Here is a 10,833-nt window from a genome sequence, read left to right as displayed (position 1 = left end):
GAAAATTTGAGTCATCATGCATTTATCCATGCTTTTTGGACATCTTTTTGTCTTCTATATGCTTTGGTTTCTAGGGACAGCTGGAGAATTCAAATAGTTGTAATATTTGAGAAGAGGGTGACGGGTGCTGACTACTGCATGATGTCAGAAAAAAAATGCAGAAAGTCTAGCTATAACATAGCACCCCTTTTTCTCTCTCCCTTCAGTGCAAAAAGCACTCAGTTCTTTGTTGTGGACAAGGGATCTAATGTGTCACTGAGATACAACATAAGGGACATTGTATTCCTTCACGGTTTCTGCTCTTAACCTGGCCATCCATCTCTGCCTTCCTGTTCTCCTCCCAGGCAAACTTCATTTAGTTCATCATCCAGTAATCTCCATTTCCATACTTCCTTCATCCTTATTCTGACCACCCTATCCTATTTTTCCTTGATAATATGCTTGCACTTGGCATAGTGTCTTGCACATAGGTGGTGCTCAAGCAATACTGTTCTCCCTACCCCAAACTATAGCCTGGTTATTTCTGATGTTCCTCCCATTTATCTTGCTGCACGTACAACTCTTATATCTACCAGATCACTTGTGAATTTACATGTTAAACCTCAGCAAATTAGATTTTAGTTTTTTCAGTACTTGAAACTATCACATTGAAACAGAGAACAAATTTGTGCTAGGTTGTTCCAAACTATAGAACTAAGACCCAAAGGGTACAAAGTATAAGGAGACAGATTTTGAAACAATGTAATATAGAATGATATTCAGAATTATACAACAGTGCCTCCAAAGGGGATGCCTTCAAAGGGTATTGTTTTTATCAAAATAAGTATATGAGATTGAATGGCCATCTTTGATGCAGAGGAGGGATGATGTAGCTGGCCTTCTTGCCATATGGCCTCAAAGGCCTTTTCCAGTCTTAAAATGCTATGATCCAGCAAAAGTGACGAGTCCTTATTCTTGTATGAAGTGATGACAGTTATTAGCTTTTATAGCTCCTTCATTTGGAATATCATACCAACCTTAAAAAATTATTAAAACAATTTGTAAAATATTTTAGCAATTGACATTCAAAATTGCCTTAAGCAATTTTAATTTGAAAAACTATACTGTCTTGACTATAAGGAGTATAGATACCATTAGGCAATGCAATACAAGAGACTCCACTGAGTAAGATTTTGTAATTAAAAGAATAAAATCTTTCTGAAATTTTCTTGGTGAAGCTGATTTCCTAAAGTAAATTGTGGTAACTTTGGATAAAAACTGCAAACATGGGAATTTCTCTTTCATACATGGGGAGAGAAGGGAAAAGTTTTCTAACAAAACATCATTTTGTAATTAAACATTTTCACCTATCATTTTCAAAAGCCAAACGTATAAAATGATTTGTACTATAGAGGCAAAGTTACGATTTTCATAACCTATCTGCATTCTAAAATGTGACTTGTGATGTGATAATAATCTTCCCCAATAGCATACGTCATAGCCCCTCTGTATACCTAATTGGACTGTTAAAGTTGCTCTGGCCAACACACTGATGTGAACCTCAAGGTCTAGGCACTGTCAGTTTATCTAGGTCCCGTTTAGCCTTTCCAACTAGGCTAAGACCTGTTGGAGCCTTCAAGAAACCAGGGTTACTTTTCACGCAACAATGAGACTTTGGATTAGGATTTTAGGTGATCTTGTCTTGACCTATAATTTCATGGCTTCGAACTCCCCAAGTGGAATCCCTCAGCTAAAGTACATTAGCAATTCACTTAAGTCTTAGTTGCCTGGGGCTGGCTGATAAGTTAGGACTGCTGTCACAGGCAGTACCAGCTGGGACTAGCAACCTGATCTTCTAGGCTGCACTACTTCATGCCACCCTCTCTTTTATTTACATGTGAAAATCAAATGGGGCCTGATGGCATATGCCTTTAATCCCTACTATCAAGGAGTCTGAGGCTAGCAGATCTCAAGGTCTGAGATTCTACAGGGCTTAATCTAATCGATTGCTTGGGTGTCCACACCAATGGAGGTATTAGTAATGGCAAGTCCCCAGAAGTGGATTCACTAGGTTGCCTGGGGTGGGACAAACTGGCCCAGGTGAAAGGAATAAGTGAGAACTCCTGTGGCAATCAGAATGGGAATGGGCCCTGTTAGCAATATTTATGTAGCCCTTTAATGTTTGCGAAGCCTTTCGTAAATATTCAGTTGTTTGAGGATAGAATATAACAAATCTTGACTCCCCAGGTATGGCACTACTTAGTTGCTACCTAGCTGCTTAATAAATGCTTGCTGACTGTGTGTTGTTGGTCAAGTCATATCCTTATATTCTGACATTATTATTCCTCTGAAAGTAACTTTCTTAGATGATAATAGTTTAGATTCATGTAAACAATATAAACATTAAGTAGTGCTCATAATGTCCCAGATGTCTGTTGAACCCTCTTCAGTTTTCCATCAAGGCCTAATTTAAAAGTCTTCTCAGACATCCTGCCCCCCCACCCCCCCTTGCAGTGTGGATGTCACTTCTTTTTCCAAGTATAAGCTTTTTGTATGTCCAGTACTTAACACAAATAAGCACTTGATGTCTAATTGATACTCTCCTCATAAATGGATGCCTGCTATCCTGTGCTTCAGGACTTCTCTCTATGGAAAGCAAACTTCAAACAGCTGCATAGGTGGATCAGTCTAATTATTTAAAATTCTGAAATCATTTTACATTCGGCTCCCTTCCCTACACATTCTTCCAACCCCACTCTGCATAATTAGAAGTCGGCAACAGAAAAGGGTAAAAAAGATAGTAAAATTTAAGACCAATAACTTCACAGCCCATTTGGTTCAACCTCAAGAAACAAACCCCAGCCATCATCAACCCCACCCCTTATAAAAACAAACAAGCCACATATTCAGGGAGAAGAATATTTATTTAGAGTTGGATTCAGAAACTCTTACCATGTTACACAATTCAAACTGATATAAGCAAAAATCTCAAATTTGTACTGTCTGGTACCAAAGAACTTACATTTCATATCCTTCAAATTTTAAAAAGTTCAGTTATGTTTTTTTGTTGACACCCTTCCTTGTAAATATAAAATTTTGCTAAATGACTCAAAAATTAAAATTATCTTTGCATGAAAGCTAATTCCTTCCAATACAAGTACAGTATATATAATGCTTTTACACTGTGAGCTCTCCATAGGCCCTTCACCTGATTAGCTATACAGCAGCAAATAAGCATAATGACCCTAGAAAATAAAGACTGGATATCTCTCTTTCAAAAAATCAAGACTAAATAGAAAGAACCTTGAGAGGCTCCAATTAGTGGGTCTTCATAAGTGTCCTGTCTCCTTTCCCATCTGATATTCTACATTATCTGCCTCACATCTTACTGTATATAAGCAGTTGCTTTTTTCCATTCATTTCAGTGGCATACAAACAACTAGAAATATATCCTTCTGAAGTAGACATCTTAGGACCTTAACTTTAAAACGTACAGGCTATGAAATATACAAGACTAAATGCTCTAAACATATGGCAAATTTGACACAACCATAATGCAGTTTTACAGTAGCCCAGTATATTTAAGTATTTGGAAAACAGAACAAATAATTCTAAATTAAGAGGTGGTAGGTGAATTCTAACTCGATTGAGGGTGTATATAAAAGTCTCAAACATTTATGAGAAATTTGTTCTTTCTAGTTTTGGAGTGGAAGGCAGGAAATTGTGGATTAAGTTCCCTTTCCAATCCCCAAACTTTTGTGTAACGGGCCTTTTTTGTGCAAGCATTGCAGTAAGCAGCCCATTTCTAATTTCTAAAGGAACAATTATTACCATTTTCTCTGGCACTCCTAGTATTTAAGATTAGTCAGGAAAAGAATTAACACATCAACCTCAAGAAAAGTTAGTGTAAAAGCAAAAGCATGCTGAAATCAGTCTCCTTTCTCTTGCCAAATTAGTGTCCTTTAATGGAAGAAATGTACATTACTTTTGTATTTGATATTTATACTGTATTTTCCTCCATGCTAAAAGAATTTTAATGATCTGATTTAGGTCTGTTAAAGGAATAGTAAAAGCTAAACAGTAATATTTTAACACCTAAATATTTTTATTAATAATTTTAAGGTTACAGCATGTGTTTTTGCTACTGTGGGAAACAAGTATTTTAACAGCATATCTAAAGGAATAAAAAACATACAACAAATACTTAAAATGATGTCTTGCCACTTTGGAAATGTTTTTGAAGATCATTGTTCTAAAAGTGAAGGCATACAAAATACCAAACTTAAATGAAGGAGAAAAAAAGACTACAGAGTAAAAGAGGCACATTTCATTAAGTGATCAATAAGTAAGCCAAGAAAATGTGCTCCTTAATGCTTATTCCAGTTCAACATGTCATTGAAATAGTTAAGGATGTATCTTCAACACTGCAGAGAACAGGCTCCCATATCTTGACCATTTAAATGCAAAAGGTTCTTCTGAAGAATAGTCACTTACCCTATACACGGAGGGAAAAGAGAGATTAAGAAAGGGATAGCATGCTGTTTTACCTACAAAAATGACTGCAGAGTACTCATAAATCAACTTAAGAATACATTATGACACAGTAAACACAAATGAACTTGGTGACTATTCCAATAAAATAGTACATTCCATCCGGGAGAAGTAAAAGTTTAAAAATCATGCCTTTGGCATGAGGAGAGTATGGTTAGGCACTTGGTATGATGTAGTAGTGTACATATCTCTAATTTCATATGATACGCCTCAAAAAAGGAAGCAGCTATACTTCTTCACCAACAACGAAAAGGACAGTATATTTCTTGTCCTAAATTTGTATTATGCAAAGGATTGTTTTTATGACAGAAATTTCACTGTTAGCCTACACAGCCACAGTGCTTCTGATCAAGTACTCTGAAAATAAAGCACAGGTAAAGCAGAGTATGGGGAAAGCAAATGTTGGAATGAAATAGAACAAAATTTCCTCTATGTGACATTTCAACAGGTTAATTTATCAGTACTACAATATGGTCCCAGGTTCAAAGACTATTTACTAAAATCACCAAGAACCTGAACTCTACTTAATTGTAAGGAACATGTAATATCTATTACATCATTTTCTAAAATCTGGGATTTTAAAAATTAGCCTGAATAAATGGGTCATTAGGATACTTGGAAGTCAGCATAGCCATAATTGAAGATATAAATTAAAGATAACTACAGGGATTGGCAGGAGCTTGAACTGGACAAGATCTTCATAAATAGAGGCTTCAATATTTTTATTAGTTTAAATCCCTCTGTCAACACTAAATTTGGGACCTGAGGGAAATAAAAAAAGCTTAAGATGCCCATCATCCCGAGCTCTTCACACCTAGTATTACTTATCATCACTTAGAATTTATAGTTGTGAAGAAACAGAACAATAACCCTTAAAAATCTTGTCTGTGTGAAAATTTCAAGACCATTAATAAGAGTACTTTTTTAAAATAAAAGTACTAAAGTATTACTAGGAGGTAAAGTTGTCTCCTGGTCTGCTAATCTTCCTTGCACCTAAAGCTTAACTATTCAACAAAAGTTAAGACTGAAGAAAAGACTAGTTGAAGAAATGATAGATTCTGGTAACTTGATTCTCCCTTCCCTCTCCCCCAATAATTCTTAGAAAATAATTTTTAAGTTACTACTATTTTAAAATATATAATTTACACAAGTAATTTCATTACTGGTTGCCTTTTAAAAGCAAAAAAAAAAATACATGACTTTAAATGAAAAAATTCAAATGACAGTATTATATATTTTGAACTGGACCTTAGGGGTCACAATTCTGCTCCATTTTATGCTCTTCCTTCATTCCAAACAAAAAGCACAACCATCAAACAAGAACACCTTACAGATGAATGTCACAATAGTAGTACTATTCTAGGAATCATCAAGAATACAAAAACATGAAACCTAAATCGGAATGCTGAAAACTAAAAAATTAGACAAAACTAAATGGAGAGTATTTTTTTTATCTTTTATAGGACAGAAACCTTAGCTCATGTCTTCTGGTTGTCATCATCTTCCTTGAGCTGCACCTACAACACAAAGAACAAGTAAACAAGCAACTTTGTTTTTAAGGAATAGTTAATATGCTTTGAAGGTATAAGGTGAAGTGTTTCTAGTGGATGTTAACACATTTTATTACTAAATAATGATGTAAAATGGTGCTATGAAATCAGCAGAAGCATCAAATTATATCTGAAGGGAATTGTTATGAAAGATTCAAACGTGCAGCACGTTATTACCTATGTAAAATAAAGGACACACTACAGCTAGTAGTCCATGATATTTTAAAAAGCTGCATTTTTGGTCTTAAAAAGACATAATATAAAAAAATTGATATTGTTTTTAAGGACTATACTATGAAGAGACAGGTTGTAGGTTCAAATAGCTATGTTACATCACCCATCACCTGCCTGTTGTAGTTTCATGTCCTTAATGGGGCACAACCCACCAGCAGAATGCCTGCTATTCTGATTTTCCATCCTTGAATGCACCAAATGTGCATGTTTGTTGTAATTACGTGCCTAGGTGAACAAAAAAAAAAAAACCCATTTACTATTTCTTAAACTATTTTCAACTCTAAAAAAGTTGATTTTTCCATACTTGTTAGGTAAACAAGTAATTATTTTTATTGCTCAACAAATACAAGAGACTATACTTGAGTTTTACTAAGTTCTTGTTTCTTGGTATTGTAAAGCCAAACTGATTTAAATGATTTTCTTTTAACTTTTTGCTAATGTTTATCTACACATGCTGTCAGAAATAACCTTGTTAAGAAGGTGAAGTTGGAGTCTCAGCAAATCAGGCCCCCTGGAGAAGGCGTTGAATGGCCTGTGCCCCGCTTTCTTTTTTTCTCTTTCAGCACCATCAAAAGGAAAAGTGAGAAAACAGCAGAAACATTAGTTATATCCTGAATTAAACCCCAGAACCTACAGGAAAAAATGCACTACAACGAAAGCTCACAGTATTGGTAGGATTTTATGAAAATAATTAGGATTCTAATTATTTGCCTCACATGAATTTGGCAAGATTCACATCTTTACTAATCCCTTTAGATAAAGGATTCTATATAGAAAAATGGAAGGTTGCTTTCAACTTTTACAGATTATCTGACTTACCAGCAGTGAAGACAAAAACTTTTAAAAATGGCTACAAATGCCTTGTTCACAAAAGACTTTATTATCTAATGATGCATACTGAAAACATACAGAAATCTGCATGGTCCACTTTACATGCAGCAGAACAATCTTCACTTTACAATAAGTGAGTGTCAACTGTTTTATGTAATAGACAACACTTTAAAGTCACATTTCTTAAAGAAAAGCTTCATTTACAAAAGAAATAAAAGGTAAAGAAGCAATTACCGCTTTTAAAAAGCAGCTGCTTTGTTCAAGAGTGGAAGGTTTATGCCTGTATTGAAAGACAACATGATCACAAATAATGAAAACAATGAACAAATGAAACACTTTTACCATAAAGCAGTACACTTTCAAAATGACATACAAATAGTTAAAAATTTCATTATGTTGTCTATCTAACTTTTAAATGAGGACTTTCAGAATTAGACCCCAACATTTATAATTAGTAAATGAAAACTGTAAGTATTGGTACTCTATGTCATTGGGAACTGTATTTAACAAAATGTATACAAAGTCTATAGCAAGTTGATTTAGAAAATTAAAGCAATAAGAAACAGTACACTGAAGGCGCTTTACCCATCAAGCGCGTACTCTCCAAATTTTAAATGTGATGAACAGAACAGAAGTTGTAACTATGCCACAGTTGCGATGCCAAAAAATAAAACAAGATCAATTATTGAACATGCAGGGAATTCTGCCACAAAGCTACTGTCCCTCATTTGCCAGTTTTTCCAGTAAAATAACATCTTAAAACACCAGTGATGTTGATGGTTTAGCTTACCTTCAGTGTACTGAAAGTTGTACACAACCTGCTTTAAAAGAGGAGACCATCCCTGCAGGCAGGCTCAAGAAGGAACAGACCCCTTTCGGCACTGACTACACCAAGGGCATGCTGCTGTGGCCTGCACACACACACCTAGGAAAACGTGAATATAAACAGCATTTATGCTGGCCTTTTTTTTTTTTTAAGACAAAAATGAAGCCAAGTCTGCTAAAAAACCAATCATCCACCCAGTATTACTGTTCATTTTATAACAGATTTTTTTCTTTTTGATGTGAACTGCAACCATTTACATTAGCACTGTACTTGTGTGCAGTCTCAGCAATTAAAACAGTTCTACAGTGAAAATTTTCACATAAGACACAAACAGATTTACTCTAACATTTCTAAAAGAAATATCAGCCTTGGTGTTAATTCAAATATATCATGCTTCCTCAATTTGCGGGGGAAATATTTATAAGTTTATATACATTAATAAACTGCTGTGAAATTTCTTCAGTCTTTGTATTTTAATTACTCAAACCCTTTGAGCTTCTTCATCTCATTTAAATTTTTTCCTGGATGAAGGCATGCTGTAGAGCCTGGTTGATGCTAATTCGTTTAGCTGGGTCCAACATTAAGATCTGGTCCAACAAGTCCTTTAGCTGGTGTACTTTTTTGCGTTGGTCTTCAGGAAGTCGCTGGCACCCAATCAAATCAGCCAAGAGGTCCTTGGTAGGATTAATGGTGCTCATGACAGTAACTTTCTCCTAAAAATAGTTAAATTTACAATTATATCAAACTTATTGAAAAAATTCTGTACTGAAATGCAGACTATTTCACAGTCAAAATATTAAAAAAAAAACCTATACTGTCCTTCAGCTTACCCCTTCTCATTAATTACTCTTTTAAAAAGGCAATATGAAGAACTAAAACTATTTAAATGGGAAAGTTCAAGTGAGTAGAGTTAATATTCTAAATGTACAACAGTAAGAATTCCTTTAAAAAAGGAAATATTCCCTTAAAAAAGTTTATTTTATAACCACTAGATTTATACGGTGTTTAAGAGGAGTTACCATGTTACTCATCTTTACATGTAACCCTAAACACCTGGTTCCACTCACTATATGTTTATTCAATTATTATTTCAAATATTAGAACATCAAAGGAATATTCTATAATATCCACTGACTAGAAAGAGGTAAAAAACCAATAAATATTACTTACTGTTGAATTATGCTATCAAAAAGCAGGTATGTTGGTAATAGCCAATCTAATAAAAGTCCTCACTCTTAGCTTCAAACTGACTTAGAATATACCTATAACACTTAGAATATACCTATGATCATGGACAAATCACTTAAAACTCTCTGAGCCTCAACTTTCTCATCTGCAAAATGAGGACAATATACATAATGATCACTTCCATATGGCTATTTGTTGTGAAACAAATGAACAAGGTATGTCAAGTAATCTGTAAATCTTAAAGCACTATATGTCAGCAATGATATCAGATATATAAGAAAGGTTGAATGTATATAGCCTGTGGTTAAAAAGAAAATTATTCTAGAAAGCCACAGACAGCTTCCTAGTGTTTCAGCACTATGTGGGGGTGGGTGGGTGGGGGTGTGTGTGTGTGATGACTGATGTGGAATCAAGCCCAACTGCAAATATAATTACTGTATGTGGCAAAAATGGAATTTTTCAGTTGCTTTTAGTCATAATTCCTGCAATTCAGTTTCACATACAAGTAATAATATTTAGAAATGATTATTGCTTAGCATAGTACATTTAAAATACTTACCCTTTCTGTTACTTTATCTACTTCTATATACATGAAGTTGAGATTTTGATCAAAGTGTTGATCTTTGAACACACCTTTTCTTATCATCTGAAAGAAAAAATTACATTTAGACTATTATGAGATAAAGATCTACTACTTTAACCTTTTACAAGTCATTGATCGCCATTACTTTAATGCTGAGCTTATTCACTCATCTGTAAAACGAGTAGGGTTGGATTATCAGTGCCTCTTAAACTGTAGATTTAAGCCCACAGTTTAAGAAGCACTGAAGGGGTCATGAGTGGAAAAAAGTTTAAGCCTTGGATTACATAATCTTTAGGTTCTAAATTCTAATCTCTAGTTCTAAGATATTTAATGTGACGTCTGAAAAACTAATTATAAACTCTATAATCTAAACCAAATGGACACAAAAAAATTCCATTAACTTGACGTGTATTTTCTTAGTTTCCCAAGATCAAGTTGGTTCCTACTAATATATTTTTAATCATCCAATTGTTTAAAGAAAATATTATTTAATTTATTCACATATCATAGCTTTGAATCTTTCTAAATTATTCTCTAACATCTTTCATGATATATGCCAAGTCTCACTGCAGCAAACACCACTAAAGTTACTTTTGGGATTAAAAATACCAGGTCTATTCAGAGGCCCATTTATTTCAAGCAATCCCTGCTAAAACAGAAAAATAAGTATAGTCTCTTAGAGCTTGTTATAGTTCAGAGGATGAAGGAATGGGAAGGAGCCATTTTAAAATCTTTTTGAATCAAGTTGTTTTCATAACAATTTCACCCTTATTCACAGAACCTTAGAACTGGATGAAAATGGGCATCACCTAGCTAAGTTTCACCTACACATGAATGTGAGGACTCCCTGCTACACCACCACTGGCAACTAAGTAGCTTTCAACCAGATGCTGCGTGAAGACCTCTAGTGATAGTGAACCATTACCTCCCAAGTCAGCCACCTCCAGTTTTGAAGTTTTTCCTTCTATCAAGGCAAAATCTGCCTCTCAGCATCCTCTGCCCATTCCTCCTTAACCAAAAATTTTTTGGTGTTACCTTTCAAAATTAAATAATTTCCATCTCTTGAATAAATTCAATTATGTTCTTTCTAG

At 34.5% G+C, this 10,833-nt stretch overlaps 1 protein-coding gene across 9 annotated transcripts in view; it reads right to left on the bottom strand.

Moving 5' to 3' along the window:
* Positions 1–2,884: 2,884 nt before the first annotated feature.
* Positions 2,885–10,833, bottom strand: part of PRPF4B (pre-mRNA processing factor 4B) — a 47,961-nt gene continuing 40,012 nt past the window's right edge. Inside the window, exons 14-18 of one of the 9 annotated variants that reach the window (XM_036753143.1) lie at positions 9,719–9,805; positions 6,783–8,684; positions 6,467–6,539; positions 6,003–6,047; positions 2,885–4,474 (exon numbers count right to left, since the gene is read on the bottom strand). In XM_036753143.1, the coding sequence (XP_036609038.1) occupies positions 8,481–8,684; positions 9,719–9,805 (291 nt within the window). In that variant the 3' untranslated portion in view covers positions 2,885–4,474; positions 6,003–6,047; positions 6,467–6,539; positions 6,783–8,480. Of the gene's footprint in view, positions 4,475–6,002; positions 8,685–9,718; positions 9,806–10,833 lie in introns of all 9 variants that reach the window. The other 8 variants (XM_036753148.1, XM_036753139.1, XM_036753124.1 and 5 more) reach the window with 8 other exon arrangements.

The sequence above is a fragment of the Trichosurus vulpecula genome, chromosome 1 (genome assembly GCF_011100635.1).
Source record: "Trichosurus vulpecula isolate mTriVul1 chromosome 1, mTriVul1.pri, whole genome shotgun sequence".
NCBI classification, from domain to species: Eukaryota; Metazoa; Chordata; class Mammalia; order Diprotodontia; family Phalangeridae; genus Trichosurus; species Trichosurus vulpecula.
The sequence above is the reverse complement of the archived record's forward strand: the minus strand, read 5'-3'. Positions and strand labels throughout refer to the sequence as shown.